Source organism: Pelophylax lessonae (assembly GCF_965119305.1).
Source record: "Pelophylax lessonae genome assembly, chromosome: 11".
In the NCBI taxonomy this organism is placed as follows: Eukaryota; Metazoa; Chordata; class Amphibia; order Anura; family Ranidae; genus Pelophylax; species Pelophylax lessonae.
The window spans coordinates 166,543,220-166,559,738 of record NC_138778.1 but is presented as its reverse complement, the minus strand read 5'-3'; the positions used below and the strand labels follow the sequence as shown (position 1 = coordinate 166,559,738).

Sequence of the window (16,519 nt, the reverse complement as noted above, 5' to 3'; positions counted from 1 at the left end):
AAAGTTGACTTTAAACCCTACAGCAACCAATCAATCCCTACTGTCATTTCTAAAGTACCTGTCTAAAATTGAAAGGGAAAATGTGTACCCTTTGAGCAACACCGTTCCAATTTCAGACACTTGAATAAATGAATCCTTTGCTTTCACTTGGACAAACTGTTGATGAAGAGCTTTGTATTGCAGAGGCTTTGTGTTTTTTGACCAGCTTCTTCTAATCTCTGTTCCAGGTGGAGTAAAGCGCACACATTGCTCTGTGAGCAGAGGATCGAGAAGACAAAGCTAGCTCAGATTGTGAAAGAGGCTCAGGCTAAGCTACGGTAAGAGGACAACTATATGGTGGCCCACTCAGCATTGCCTGTCCTGGTTTAATAATGTTTTATTGCAAATTTGTCAAAAGATTTACTGTAATACAAAGAAAGCACCTAGTCGGCCCACGACATAAAGAACATAGATACTAGTGATTGACCGATATCAGTTTTTCGTTGCCGATACCGATATTTTGGCCAATGCATATCGGTATCGTCCGATATTTTTGTACATTTAAAAAACATTTTTTTTTTTTTTTTCACAGGTACTCTTGTGGAGGGATCTGGGGGGTCTAAAAGACCCCTAACCCCTCCTCTGCTCTTTAACCACTTTACCTCCGCCCACAGTAATATTACTGCGGCAGAGTGGCTCGTTATCGTCTGACGATGTAGTACTACGTCGTCAGACACTCCCCCTTCTGGGCGGCGCTTGCGCGCCGCCGGATGCTCGCTCCCGCTGTTTTCATTCACAGCGGCAGTCGGGCCAGGGGAGGAGCAGCGGCGATCGCCCTTGCTCTGCCCCGATCGCCGGAGATCCGCCCGCCTGTGTAAACACAAGCGGGCGGATCTCCATAGTGACAGGGAGTGACAGATCGGACTGTTCAGCATAGCTGGACATCCGATCTGTCCATGACTCACTCAGTCACCTCCCCCCCCCCACACGTCAGTAAGCACCAGGCATACATTAACCCCTCCCTCTCCAATAAAATTAACCCCTTCCCTGCCAGTGTCATTTTTACAGTAACAGTGCATATATATAGCACTGATTACTGTAGTAATGTCACTGGTACCCCCAAAAGTGTCAAAAATGTCTGTCAAGGGTCCGATCTGTCCGCCGCAATGTCGCAGTCCCGCAAAAAAATCGCAGATCGCGGCCATTACGCGTTAAAAAAAAAAACACCAAAAATGACAGAAATCTTTCCCTTTGTTAGTAAACGCAATAACTTTTGCGCAAACCAATCAAAATACGCTTATTGCGATTTTTTTTTTTTTTTTTTTTTTTTTTTACCAAAAATAGGTAGCAGAAAACAAATTGGCCAAAAATTTTAAAAAAAATTGGTTTTTACATCTTTTTTGGGGGGAATTTCATATAAAAAAATGTTAAAAATATTGTTATTTTTTCAAAATAAACGCTCTTTTTTTGTTTATAGCGCAAAAAGTAAAAATCGCACAGGTGATCAAATACCACCAAAAGAAAGCTCTGTTTGTGGGAAAAAAAGGACGTAAATTTCGTTTGGGTACGGCGTCGCACGACCATGCAATTGTCAGTTGAAGTCGCACAGCGCCGAATCGCAAAAAGTGGCCTGGACGGAAGACAGCAAAATCCTCCGGTGGTAAAGTGGTTAAAGCATTCAAAATGCCAAGTTTTGCTGTTTTGAATGCTGTAATTTTTTTTAATCTGGCGCAAGACAGTTCCCGGAAGTGATGTCACTCATGACATCACTTCCGGGTTTTTGCATGGAGACCAGATCGGAGCCGAATGCGGCTTTGATAGGGTCTTCGGTGGCCATGCAGGCTGGTTGCCTGGGTCTCCCGGTGAGTAAGGAGACCCGGGCGAGCCGCAGTAGGGGGGGGGGGGGAACGTCCCCTCCTGATCCCTGTAATGACAGCTGAGTGGCTTCTCAGCCGCATCGGTTGTCATTACAAGAGAGCTGACCGTTGGCTATGGACGCCGGTACCCGGTTGATGCCTCTAGCTGCAGGCATCACCCTGGTACATGCGCTTTCCCGAAATATCGGTAACCTCCAAGGCCGACTCCCATATATCGGGAAAAGTGCATAGCGGCCCTCGATATATCGGCTTTGCCGATAACCGGTCGATCCCTAATAGATACACCTAACCTAAACCAAGGAGGGAAGGCCTCCTTTCAAACAATCATATTAGACCTAAATATAACATATATGTTTGTCAAGGAAATCCCCAAATTTTGCCAAAGTAGCCAGGACCCATGTGTCAGTGACCCTGTGTAGGTAGTCCTGGACACCAATAAACAGTTAAAGAGGCTAAATAGCCCAGTAAATGAGCAAAATAGGAGGGAGAATGGAGAAGGTAGGCCTTCAGAGTCACAGTCCTCCATCATGGTAATAATCGTGCGTCTATAAATGTTTCCCAACATTTCGTAGAAGGAGACAAAGGCTGCATCCACAGCATCATCTGGGGAAAAAGCCACCAATGGATCATTGCTTTTTCAGTGGTTGGTAGATAGTCCATGGTTGTATCACCCAATGTCTTCCTATGTCCTATTATACACAACTATTTAGGTGTATCAGTTCTAGAAACAACATCCTACATCCGCATCCTCAAATTGGACCACATGCAGTAAAACAGGGCTGAAGGGGGTCCCACCCCCCACCCATAAACTAGGACTTTAATGGATGTGGGGTTGTCGCATGAAGATAAGCACATCGACAAATAATCATATGTACAAAATACACATTGCACATACAAAGATAAAAATTCCTTTTTAAAAAATTACAAAAGGTAAATTGTATCGCGTGGCTCAGAGAAGGCAATGTGTATTGCACAATAGAGACATTCTGAAGGGCCAACGCGTTTCGTCGAACATATTCACATATTTCTTCTCAGGGACCTTCAGTATTAGCTAAACTGTTTTTATGAGCTTAAAGAAACAATTTGGCTTTATCTTGGTGTCCTGGTGACGTTTTATGTACCTTCAATGACACACCTCCAACTGTATGCCTGCCACGGAATATGTCTCTATTGTGCAATACACATTGCCTTCTCTGAGCCACGTGATACATATTTCCTTTTGTAATTTTTTTATAAGGAATTTTTATCATTGCATGTGAATAAAATGTACCCTTTTATACATATTATTTGTCGATGTGCTTATCTTCACGTGACAACCCTATATCCATTAAAGTCCTAGTTTATGGGTGGGGGGTAACCCCTTCAACCCTGTTTTACTGTATATGTTCCTTTTGTCTTGTCAATCCAGTAGAGCTATTTCTACACCTGTGTTTTCCCATGATGCAGCAAGATCCCCCAGTGACCCGATTTCACAGCCTAAATCTACAAAAGCTGTAAAAAGTCAGTGGGTGCAGAACTAGGCCATCCAAAATTTAGGGGCCTGGTAAATGTCTAGAGCAGGGATTCCAAAACTATGGCCCTCCAGTTGTTCAGGAACTACAATTCCCATCATGCCTAGTCATGTCTGTGAATGTCCGAGTTTTACAATGCCTCATGGGATGTGTAGTTTCGCAACAGCTGGAGGGCCGTAGTTTGGGAATCTTTGGTCTAGAGCAGCCTTTCTCCACTAGGGTTCCTCCAGAGGTTGCTATTGGTTCCTTGAGCAATGTCCCGGGATCTCTTTTATGGGCAGTGGGAGAGGTTCCCCCTTCCACTGCTTCCCAGAGCCGTCGGTAGCGGCGAAAACAATACGATTCTGTGCACGGATGGGCAGGAAGGCCCCCGCTCGACTCTCTGCAAATTGGAGGACCAGAGCGACCTCAAACGTCACTTCGGCCCAATGGTCTTAAAGGTCTTTTTGACCTGCGCATCCTGAGAGGGCGGGCAATCTTCTTAGACCTGTGACGTGCCCCAGAAAATTGCAGGGAGGGAGGGGGAGAGGAGAACTTCTGCGTGAGTCGCCTAGACGCCCCGAGCGGAAGTGGAAGCTAGTACCTGTCAAATCCAAGCACCCCCCCCCCAAAAAAAAGACATTCCAAAGCAGAAGTTCCACTTTAAGTGTTCATCTGCGTGGAAATCTGCTCACCTGCTTGCCACATTTATGGTGCCACTAACAACGAATGACCCCGCAACGCAAGACAGAGATTGGAAGGGGCACTGCTTTATTAAAGATGAAGGGGTGGGGCCATGACTACAAGGAGGACTGTGATGGTGGGGGGGGGGCATGACTGCTAGGGACATTGTGATGGGGAAAGGGGGGGGCATGACTGCAAGGGGCACTGTGATGGGGAAAGGGGGGGGGATGTGACTGCAAGGGGCACTGTGATGGGGAGGGGGGGTGTGACTGCAAGGGGCACTGTGATGGGAAGAAGAGGAGGAGGGGGGCTTGACTGCAAGGAGCACTGTGATGGGGAGAAGAGGGGATGTGGGGACATGATTGAAAGGGGCACTGTAATGGGGAGGAGGGGATGTGGGGATATGTCTACAAGGAGGACTGTTATGTAGGGGGGGCCCATGACTGCAAGGGGCACTGTGATGGGGAAAGGGGGGGATGTGACTGCAAGGGGCACTGTGATGGGAGGGGGGGTGTGACTGCAAGGGGCACTGTGATGGGAAGAAGAGGAGGAGGAGGGTGGCGTGACTGCAAGGAGCACTGTAATGGGGAGTAGGGGATGTGGGGACATGTCTACAAGGAGGACTGTTATGTAGGGGGGCCCATGACTGCAAGGAGCACTGTGATGGGGGGGGGAGCCATGATCGCTAGGGGAAATGTAAAATAAACAGGACTGCACTGCAATCATTACAATGCATTCCCCTTTATATCGCAGTGCCCCTTTTCAGTGTGGTCCCCTTGGCACTGTGGGACTGCTTTAAAGGAGGAAATGTGATGTAAAGGGGACTGTGCACACTGATCTAAAGGGGGGTTGAGAGACTTTGTGAACACCCCCCCCTTCCCACTATTCCCTGGAAGAATTGGCTACACCAAAATTGATCCCTGGTGACAAAAAGGTTGGGGACTGCTGAGCTAAACACAGTATTACATGTAGATAAATGGAGGCTTCACCTCCCTCTATTCTAAGACACAGGTCTGTGACTGGCAGAAATCCACCCCCACCATTTTATTGCCCAAAAATAATAAAGATTTATTAATTTTATTTATTTTTACTCTGACTTCCAAAGACTTTGTTTGTTTTGTTTTTTTTTGTTTTTTAATTTTGAACATGTGACCAGCAGCAGAGGACTAGAAGCTCCTCCTGCTTAGATTTCCCTGCCTATAGACTGTGAGAGATCTGGGTCACGTGACAGCTGTATATACATTAGGAAAAGTACTTTTAGTTTTTTTTTTATTTATTTTTTTATTAAAATAATTACAGTGCCATCATCCATATACAGAAATTGAAGGGATAATGTGAATTGAACAGTGTGTATTTAGTATCACTTTAATGGTCCGTTTCTCTTTCCCTAATCCCTCATTTAATGATTTTCATCTATACAAGGCTGGTTTGTCTTTTTTTTTTTTTTTTTCAGGGATGGTTTTGAGAATTTCTTTGGCACTCTAAACCACAATGAGATCCCTCTGTTCATTTTCTCTGCTGGTATTGGAGATGTTCTGGAAGAGATTATCCGCCAGGCTGGTGTTTATCATCCCAATATTAAGGTGGTCTCAAACTACATGGACTTTGATGATCAGGTAAGTGAAATGCCAATGTGTAGAAAAGAAATCGGGTGCGCTAAAATTCACTGGTGTCACAAATCAGGAAAAGGTGTGACACTATAATGAGTGTCCCCCATATACCTGTGATGTGTTTCCAAAATTGATGTGCACTTGAACGGGTGTACAGTAAATACTATGCACCCTGGTGCATATACTTGGGTGTGTTCTGGTGAATAGGTGATGATAAATGGATAATGTGATACCAACATAAACCAACAAAGTGCACAAGTAATTCAAAGAAAAAGTGTCCAATATTTCAATGGTTGCCACCTCAGTGTATAGTCCATATACATATAAAAGTGCATAAAGTCCCAATCGTCCCCTCACAGGCTAAAGTAAAATCCACTCTGTGGGTTCCTCTAGATCCGTGGGGTGCAGATGGGTTCCACCACCTTTGTAGGGATTAGCCCCTTACCATAGAGAAAAGAGGTTAAGGACGGATAATCAGCCCAGTAGTGTCTTGGGAATTCAGGGAGGTCACCGTGAAATAATCAGATAGTAAGTGTGGCCTCTTACCAGATCGCTCAAACCAAAAGGCGACTATCTCACTGATCTTTTGGTGTCTCAACCCAATCCCGGTCCACTCTTGTTCTGGGTGTTACTCTCCGCACAGGTGAGGGCTTCCACGTGTATCTCACAGAAACAGAATCAGACCATAGCGCAGTACCTTTGACAATTTATTAACCACCCCCCGTCCGCGCTACAGCCTATATACGGCTGCAGCGCGGACTTGAATTTTCGGGAGGCCGTTTTTAAACGGCCTCCCAGTGACACGCCCCCAGTGCGCTCCCGCGAGCGCGCTGCGGGGAAAATCTGTGTCGGCCGTGTCCCTTGAACGCGGCCGATCACAGATCGTGGTGAATGGCCAATCACAGCGGCCGTTCACCACGTGATCGGGCCGTCCAATGAGCGATGATCTCATATGTAAACATATGAGATCATCTCTCATCGCCGGCGCTCCTTCCTCACACGGAGCCTGCAGTGTGAGGAAGGAGGGGGAGCCTCACAGCGCCGGGGACACAGGAGAATGTAATCAGGGCACCGATCACCAGTGCCCTGATTACTGAAGGTAAAAATACACACACACAGTGCCCCCCCATCAGTGCCCGCAGTGCCCCCCATCAATGCCCACAATCAGTGCCCATAGTGCTGCCTGTCAGTGCCCATCAGTGCCGCCTGTCAGTGCCCATCAGTGCCGCCTGTCAGTGCCGCCTCTCAGTGCCCAGCAGTGCCACCTCTCAGTGCCCAGCAGTGCCACCTCTCAGTGCTCATCAGTGCCGCCTATCAGTGCTCATCAGTGCCGCCTATCAGTGCGGCATATTAGTACCTCCTCATCAGTGCCCATAAGTGCCACCTCATCAGTGCCCATAAGTGCCGCCTCATCAGTGCAGCCTATCAGTGCCCATCAGTGCCGCCTCATGAGCGCACATCAGTGAAGGAGAAAAATTTATTTTCAAAATTTACTCGCAGAAAATAAGAAAAACTTTTTTTTTTTTCAAAATTTTCTGTCTTTTTTTTCTTTTTTTTTTTGTAAAAAATAAAAAACCCAGAGATGATTAAATACCACCAAAAGAAAGCTCTGTTTGTGTGAAAAAAATGATAAAAATTTCATATGGGTACAGTGTAGCATGACCGCGCAATTGTCAGTCAAAGTGTGAGAGCGCTGAAAGCTGAAAATTGGCCTGGATGGGAAAGGTGTTTAAGTGCACAGAAGGCAAGTGGTTAAAACAAAAGTATCCAGTGCACTTACAGTTAGATGCTAACCAATGGACACAGGAAACCGATACCGATATTGGAGAGGCCGCGGCCGCTTGCAGTGTGGTCCTCGGCAACTTGCGATGACGATGCAGCGCTCCTCTGTGACGCGTTTCCACTAAACAGTCGTCTACGGAAATAGGAGTGAAATGCCAAATCCATGGCCCTGTGGGGGGGCCTTCCTCGTGGTGTGTCCCAGTAACACTTATGAGGGCAGCAAATGATAGTCTTTTTCAAGTGACAGTTGAAGAGTCCTATTACAGCAGAAGAAAATAGAAGGGCTCATAATACTGGAGAGAAAGATGAGGTTTTGCTGCAGACAGGTCAGGAATGAAAAGGCCGGTCCCAAGTAGTCCCTAGCCATTATCTTTCAGAGTGTCATTGAAAGAGGCTGTATGGGCAGCGTGGCTACCTACCGTGATTAATGTATGACCATACTACACACTGACCTGGGGGACTAAAAGGATTCTACTATACAGTGGCTGGAACATCGCATGTCCAGATGGGCAAAAGGAGGTCAAGCAGCACTCCCTTTGATTTCCAGTTATATACCTGTGGGAGCTGACCGCCATCTCTTAAAATGGGATCATAGACATTGCAATATTGCTTGCTGACAACTTAAAATGTGCTAGGGTTGTGATGGGTTATGCAGCATAGGGTAGTCTTGCCATTTGGTGATCAACAGCTAAAACTAATCGTAGTAATTGAAGTAGAGTCTTAAGCAGGATGGGGTTACATGTATTAAAGGGAATCAGTATTGTTTGGGCCAATTGGAATCTGAATATTCTGTCTTAACCACTTGCCTACAGGGCACTCTTACCCCCTTCCTACCCAGGCCAATTTTCAGCTTTCAGTGCTGTCACATTTTGAATGACAATTGTGCGGTCATGGTCATGCAACATTGTACCCTTATGAAATTTGTATCATTTTTTGAGACAGATAGAGCTTTCTTTTGGTGGTGTTTAGCAAAAAAAAAAAAAAAAGTGGTGATTAAACAAAAAAAGACCAAAAGTTTAAAAAACAAAAAAAAAAACATTTTTTTTCTTAGTTTCTGTCATAAAATGTTGTAAATAAGTAATTTTTCTCCTTCATTGATGTGCACTGACGAGGCTGAACTGATGGGCGCTGATACGCTGCACAGATGGGCGCTGATACGCTGCACTGATGGGTGCTGATAGGCTGCACTGATGGGTGCTGATAGGCTGCACTGATGGGTGCTGATAGGCTGCACTGATGGGTGCTGATAGGCTGCACTGATGGGTGCTGATAGGCTGCACTGATGGGTGCTGATAGGCTGCACTGATGGGCACTGATAGGCTGCACTGATGGGCACTGATAAGCTGCACTGATGGGCACTGATAAGCTGCACTGATGTGTGCTGACGAGGCTGCACTGATGTGTGCTGACGAGGCTGCACTGATGTGTGCTGACGAGGCTGCACTGATGTGTGCTGACGAGGCTGCACTGATGGGCACTGATGTGCGCTGACGAGGCTGCACTGATGTGTGCTGACAAGGCTGCACTGATGGGCACTGATAAGCTGCACTGATGAGGCTGCACTGATGGGCACTGAGGAGGCTGCACTGTTGGGCACTGATAAGCTGCACTGAGAGGCTGCAATGATGGGCGGCACCGATAGACATCACTGATTGGCAGCTTTGATATACATTACTGATGGCAGGCAGCACTGTTGGGGCTGCACTGATGATCAGTGCCTTGATTATCAGTGTAGTTGTCCCGTGTGTTGGTTTTGCCGGTTATCGGCTCTGCTCTCACGAGTGAAAATTTACAATTTTAACAGCTGCACTCAGAAGCAGAAAAATACAAGTGCAATAATCCTTTTCTTCAACGCTGTTGCACTGTATATCTGCTTGCCGCCCACCTCATGTAGGAGTACGGCAGCAAAGCCGCTGGATCACGTACTATATACCTGATCCAGTACTTCTGGGTAGGGGCCGCGCACGCGCCAGCTGTGCTGTGATTAGTCACAGCATAAGCCAATCAGTGGGTCCCAGCCAGTGATTAACCGCCGGCACCCGCTGACCAGCGAAGAGGATGACAGGACAGAGCTCCTCTGTGAATATAAACAAGGCAGAGCTCTTGTCAGGGGGGATGTGCCGGATTTTGTTTCCCTGCGAGGCACATCCCTTAGTAAAAGCACTTCACCGTGAAGCACTGTTGGGCACAAATTGAACCCGTTTGATCGCCCTAGATGTTAACCCCTTCCCAGCCGTCCTGAAAACATCAATGTGGCCATTGTGGATGGACATAACCAACACGTATCTGGAAATACTTTTGGTGTATCGTTTCTAGCGTGAACTGTTGGTTTGAGCGACTAGCACAACATCGAATAGACTAAGCAAGTGTTTCCTGGTCTTTGGTTGCAAGAATCCCTAAACCACCCATGTAGGGCAAGATGGATACCCCTTCTTGATCGAATCTCATTATCCTGTCCAACATATCCACGCCGTGTTTGGTGATTGGATTTCATCCTTATTGCTTTCATTGCCACTCACTGGTGTGTGGAGGAATCTTCTCGATTACTCTTCATATGAAATTTATATGAACTTTTGAACATTTGAACTTTTATCATATATTGGCGCTGCCCTTTTGTATACATTGAATTGGGTTGTGTAATCTTGCCCATTGTGCTGGCTACCTTACCTTTTTGCCAATTTTTTATTTTTTTTCAAAGCGCAGATATTTACCGTTTTTTGTACTTAGTGGGAACTGCCCGCCATGCAAGTTCCGCTCGAAGTCGCTAAATACCGCCATTTCTAGTATTCTAAAATAAATAAAAGTTCCTGTATACAGTATATCCCATAGTTTATGGACGCTATAACGTTGCACAAAACAATCTATATACGCTTATTGGGATTTTTGTTTACCAAAAATATGTATCAAAATACATATTGGCCTAAATTTGTTTAAGACATTTTTTATATACTGTGTATGTATATATATGTATATATATATATGTATGTATGTATATATATATATATATATATATATATATATATATATATATATATATATATATATATATATATATATATATATATATATATATATATATAATATGTGTGTGTTTTATGACAGTCTTTTTTTTTATTTATAGCGCAAAAAATTTAAAACCCAGAAATGATCAAACATCACAAAAAGAAAGCTCTATTGATTGACTGAGCTAAATTTCATTTGGGTACAGTGTTGCATGGCCGCGCAATTGTCATTTTAAGTGACGCAGTACAAAAAGCAAAACATTTCCTGGTCATGAAGGTGGGGGGGGGGGTAAATATTCCAGAGGTCAAGTACAAATCCCAATTAATGTATACCAGGATCAAATCTTCACCACAAGCGACAAAATGATGCTTGTAAAACCATCCATGTCCATCATTTCTCAGCCTGTGGTGCGATAAAGTTTCCCCATGAGCCCTCCATCTTAGCACACATAGCCTCTTACCAAATTGAAAGACCCCAAATTACAAGAGATCTGACAGAACATGAAGCTGTGTGGACCTTAAGTATTGGATCTTCCTCTCTTGCTACGCAATCAAGTCCGGCAAGAAAAACACACAGCCTCTAATGGTACGATATCGTATTTATTGAGTATAAAACCAATAAAAACTACTCACAAACCCCCCAATCAATTGTGCATACACAATATAAAATGCCACTGGTGCCGTACATACGTCGGAGCGGAGCGTCGCATAATTTCCGATTAGCTGGCGTGGCGTCAACACTACGCATGCGAAGACCGTCGGAGGCATTATTCGACGATCAGCAAAGCATGGAGGTAGAATCTTATCCTCAGATTGTGCCTTGCACTCTTCCGACAAGATAAATCACTTGATTTATACCCTCTACCTGGACTGAGTTTTTTTTTTTTGGCAAGTGAACCTGCCCTGTTGTATAATCCAAAGGAGGAGGAGAAGGGGGGAAGACTCAAAACAAACAGGAGATCAGTTCAGGTGAGACGATCCCTCTATATGGAAGTTTATGGAGTGCCATAGCAGAGAAGTGAAGTGATACTGCAACAGAAAGGTAATGCCACTCAGGTGAAAGCTGTGCCACCCTCGGCAGTTGGGTGCACCTCCGGTCTGCGGTCTGAGCAACATCCAAGCAAAGAGAAAGGCTTGACCGCACTCCAACATCGAAGGTGAAAATAGACTTTATTTCTCTTTGAAGGGAAGTAAAGTGGGCTCTACTCTCACCCATCGGTATCACCTCCCCCCACCAGATGGCTCATAGTTGCATAATAGTTAAGGTTGAATAAAGACAACAGTTCAACCTATGTAGGTGTGTGGGTGTCTCATGGCTGGGGCAATCAGTTTCCAAAATTCAGCCCCTGCTCCCCCCTCCCAATGCCAATAATAAACTTAGTTCCTATAAGGTCTAGCAGGCTGTCAGTCCCGGGAGAGTGTAAATCAAGTGATTTACCTTGTTGGAGGAGAGCGAGGCAGAATCTGATGTTCAGATTCTGTCTCAGCACTTTGCTGAACGCCAGATAATGCCTCCAACTATCTGCCCATGTGCAGTGTTGACGTCACGCCAGCTGATCGGTAGATTGACATCACTACTGTGCATGCACAGATCGTTGGAGGCAGTATCCGACGATCTACAGTAATTGACAGAACACTGGCACCAGTGGCGTTTTCATATTGTTTACGCGTAATCGATTGGGGGTTTTGTGAGAAGTTGTTTTTTTTTTTTTAATGGATTATCCTCCATAAATACCAGCGATACTGTACCATTGGAGGCTGTGTGTGTGTGTGTGTGTGTGTTTTTTCTCTTGCCGGGCTTGATTGCGGAGTGAGAGAGGAAGATCACAGTTGAGTCTTCAAGGTAGGGTGCCGCACGGTTCCTTAGGATTGATGATCCATTACCTAGGGTCCAAGCAGCTTCATGCTCTGTCAGACCTATGATTTGGGGTCTATCCATTGGTTAGGAGGCTGTGTGTGCTAAAGTGCAGGGTTCACTGGGAACACTTTATGGTACCACTTGATGATGGGCAGGTATTTACAAGTATAATTTTATGGACATTTTAAATCATTCACTTTGTCACTTGTGAATATTTGATATGTTTTTGATCTTGGCATCAATTGGGATTTATATACAAAGCACCAGCATTGATAACTATTAACTGCCAGACCTTACATGCTGTGCCCTCAGGAGCTGAGAGCATGTGTAAGGCCAGGAAACTCTCAGACTTCAGGTGACCTCTCAGCTTCTTTCTCAAGAATAGTGTAGTAATGTGTCCTTTTTCTTCTTAGGGTATTCTTACTAACTTTAAGGGTAAGCTTATACACACGTACAACAAGAACAATTCCGTCCTGATGGACACTGAATACTTCCAGCAGATGAGTCATCGCAGTAACATCCTTCTTCTTGGAGATACGCTGGGTGACCTCACAATGGCCGAAGGAGTCACCAATTTGGACAACATACTTCGGATTGGCTACCTCAATGACAAGGTGAGGCTGCAACACAGTGGCATAATCTTCATGTGTGCAGTTTACATGGGCCCTGGGGGTGGTGGGTTCCATTGTAGTATGACGCACACTGCACACATGGAGGAGAACATTCCTTATGAAATGGCATACTGTATCCTAGTCCGCGCTGTTTCTCTGCCAGGGAGCGGGTGCATTGCCAATGCCGCTTGTGTGTTCTTGATGCCATACTTTCAGGACTCCTTTGAGATGTCTGTAAGCGCTACCAGGGAGCTAGGGGCAGGCGTCGATGTCACAGAGGCGTGGGTAACCAGTGTTACCTGGGGGATCTGGGCAGGTGCCAATGTTAACCCTGGGGATGGGGGCAGGTACCAGCGTAACACTATGGGGCAGTCACTGATTTTTTTACCCTGGTGATGTGTGTGGGCACCAATGTCCTGCTGGGGTGCGACAGGATCCCCCACAGTCACAACCTGTGGTCAGGAGTAGCCATTTAGCTGCCATCCCACCCAAAGGCTACATTCACATTTAAGCATTCTGTGACTGCACATGAAAGCTTACATTGTTACATGTGTTCATGGAAATGGTATTGGTAATGACACCTCAAACGCAGCAAGCAGATGTTTGTTAAAACTTCTTTGGTACATTTGTCGGGCATAGGGCAGCCCATTGAAATTATGGAAAAGTACGTCTAAGTGTATTATTATTTCAGGTACTTATATAGCGCTGTCAATTTACGCAGCGCTTTACATATACATTGCACATTCACATCAGTCCCTGCCCTCAAGAAGCTTACAATCTAAGGTCCCTAACTCACATTCATACATACATAGTAGGGCCAATTTTATACAGGATCCAATTAACCTAACAGCATGTCTTTGGAGTGTGGGAGGAAACCGGAGTACCTGGAGGAAACCCACGCAGGCATTGGGAGAACATGCAAACTCCAGGCAGGTAGTGTTGTGGTTGGGATTCGAACCAGCGACCCTCTTGCTGCTAAGTGGAAGTGCTAACCACTACACCACTGTGCTGTAGTATCACAAAAACATTTATTAGGAATCCAAAAAGTTGGCCACAGCGTGGACCGCAGCGCCAAGAGGAAGTCGTCATTAAACCGGTTCCTGTTGGCACTGCGGTCCGCGCTGCTCTCCACCATAGCTACCGCCTTCCATCGCTGCTCCCCGAGACTAAGCGGTTTGTCTCCCTCTTCTTCCAACGCATTGTGGATCGTGCACCGTGCCACCTAGGTTTACTTCCCAGCAGAACGGAGGTCTCCCATTACACGGATAAGCTTTGTTGGGTGGCCAACTTTTTGGATTCTTAATAAATGTTTTTGGGATACAACACTTAGAGGCACGTTTCCTTCATTGTTTTTTCATATCCATATACAGGGCTTGCTTCTAATCTTAGGATCAGCCCTGCCATTAGTGGACTATTCACAGTATTTTTACAGACTGGGGCTGACTTCCATCTCTGGGCGCATACTGTTTTTATTCATTCATTGAAATAAATAGGCTGCCTATGTGAGTAGAGCAAAAAAAAATGCACACAAAAATGTGTGTTTATGAGACATTGGGCTGGAATCTAGCTTAACCACTTCAATACCGGACACTTTTACCCCCTTCCTGCCTAGGCCAGTTTTCAGCTTTCAGCACTGTCGCACTTTTGACTATTGCGCGGTCATGCAACACTTTAACCAAACTAAATTTTTATCCTTTTGTTCACACAAAGAGCGCTTTCTTTTGCTTTTGGTGGTATTTAATCACCAATGTTTTTTTTGTTTTTTTTTGCTAAATGATAAAGGACTAAAAATTTAAAAAAAAAAAAAATTATTATTTTTCTTTTTTTTTTTTTAACATATTTTTTTTTACCGGTGCAGTACATCGTTCCAACATAACTAGTGTGGCGGTAATCAGAAACAGCGACTGGTGACTGTACAAAAAAAAGAAAAAAACATATCTATATATATATATATATATAGATATAGATATAGATATATATATATATATATATATATATATATATATATAGAGATATATATATATATATATATATATATATATATATAATATTTATTATTATTATTATATATATTTTTTTTTTTTTTTTTTTTTTTTTACGCACTGTGACCAGAGCAATATAATGTTACCATAGTAACATTGTACTACTTTTGGAAAGTGATCAGGATTTTATTTTTTTACACATTATTTTTGCATATAGCAATGCATTACATTGCTAGTATAGGCAAGCATTTTCCTGAATGAAACTGATTCATTCAGGCTGTTTTTGTTTTTAATTAGCTGTGATTGGCCAGAGGTAATCACATGGTACAGATGGGTTGTGATTAATCTGATCAATCAGAGCTAGCAACACAGTTGTATTCAATGAATGGCATGAAAGGAAACCATCTGTTTACAGCTGTCATGTGACCTGCTGGGATACATCACGGCAGAACACATAGTACTGGCAGCGAGCCGGTACTCGGATCGGTCATCGGCATGATTTGCTGCATTCTGATAGGACATCAAATGACGCCCAGTCAGGATAACTGAACCACCGCTTGGCCGTTGACCAGGCGGGAAGGTGTTAAGGGTAGGGTCATGTCTATGCGTGTTGGGAACATTTGAAAAATCTTGCGTTTTTCCGACAAGCAGAGAAACACACTGTTATTTAACAGAGGTTCAGCATTGATATTAATTGGTAATGGCACCCCACGCATCTGCAGATATGCATACCACAACGCATGGTGAAGAACATTTTTGGAAAGGAGTCAGGGACTTCTTTTCTGTGTTTCTTGGATGTAGGGGAGCCCATTGAAATGAATGAGCTGCCCTTCATGTGATATGCAGAAACGTTCCTGCGATTGGTCCTACCTGACTATGTCTAAACATAGTCAGGTAGGACCAATCGCTGACTAAAGCCACCATCTGTGTTAGCAAAGTGTAAATAGTTAATTTGGAGCACACTTATGGGTAAGCCTATTAGTTGGGCTAATGCCCCATTATTGGTGTGGCCCTGGACTTACCCTGAATTATGTCTCTTTTGTAGGTGGAGGATCTGATGGAGCAGTTTCTACAGTCTTATGACATAGTGCTGGTCAGAGATGAAACCCTGGATGTGGCGAACGGCATTCTTAATTGCATTACCGCCAAGAACTAATCATCTTCTACAGTCTTTACCCAGACTACATTCTAATCATGCAACCTGCCAAGATACCTCCTGACTCAACCAGGACAGACCTCACACAGGACAGACCGATGTCTTCTACAACTATTACCGTTATAAAACTGACATACTTCCCCCTAAACTTTTTTAGTTGGTTACTTACACTCCTGTAACTCCTTGAAACATAATGAAAATTAACATTTACTTGGTCGCTATGGGCAACAATGTTAATAATTTTCAGCTTTTTTATTCTTTGTTCGTGAAGCCCAGGATAAAAAGACGACTTCCTGTGGGGGGGGTGACTTCCTGTGGGGGGGGTGACTTCCTGTGGGGGGGGTGACTTCCAGTGGGGGGTGACTTCCTGTGGGGGGTGACTTCCAGTGGGGGTTATGTACTAAAACTGAAACTTGCAACTCTGCATAGTAACCAATCAACTTCCAGGTTTTATTTCTAAAGCTTAACCACTTGACCGCCAGAAGATT

At 44.6% G+C, this 16,519-nt stretch overlaps 1 protein-coding gene across 1 annotated transcript in view; it reads left to right on the top strand.

Annotated features, from left to right (window-relative positions):
- The window catches only part of NT5C3B (5'-nucleotidase, cytosolic IIIB), a 39,911-nt gene extending 23,872 nt beyond the window's left edge, over positions 1 to 16,039 (top strand). Inside the window, exons 6-9 of the mRNA XM_082272560.1 lie at positions 228 to 317; positions 5,484 to 5,646; positions 12,696 to 12,896; positions 15,921 to 16,039. Coding sequence (XP_082128686.1) covers positions 228 to 317; positions 5,484 to 5,646; positions 12,696 to 12,896; positions 15,921 to 16,031 — 565 coding nt within the window. The 3' untranslated portion in view covers positions 16,032 to 16,039. The remainder of the gene's footprint in view (positions 1 to 227; positions 318 to 5,483; positions 5,647 to 12,695; positions 12,897 to 15,920) is intronic.
- Positions 16,040 to 16,519: the final 480 nt, after the last annotated feature.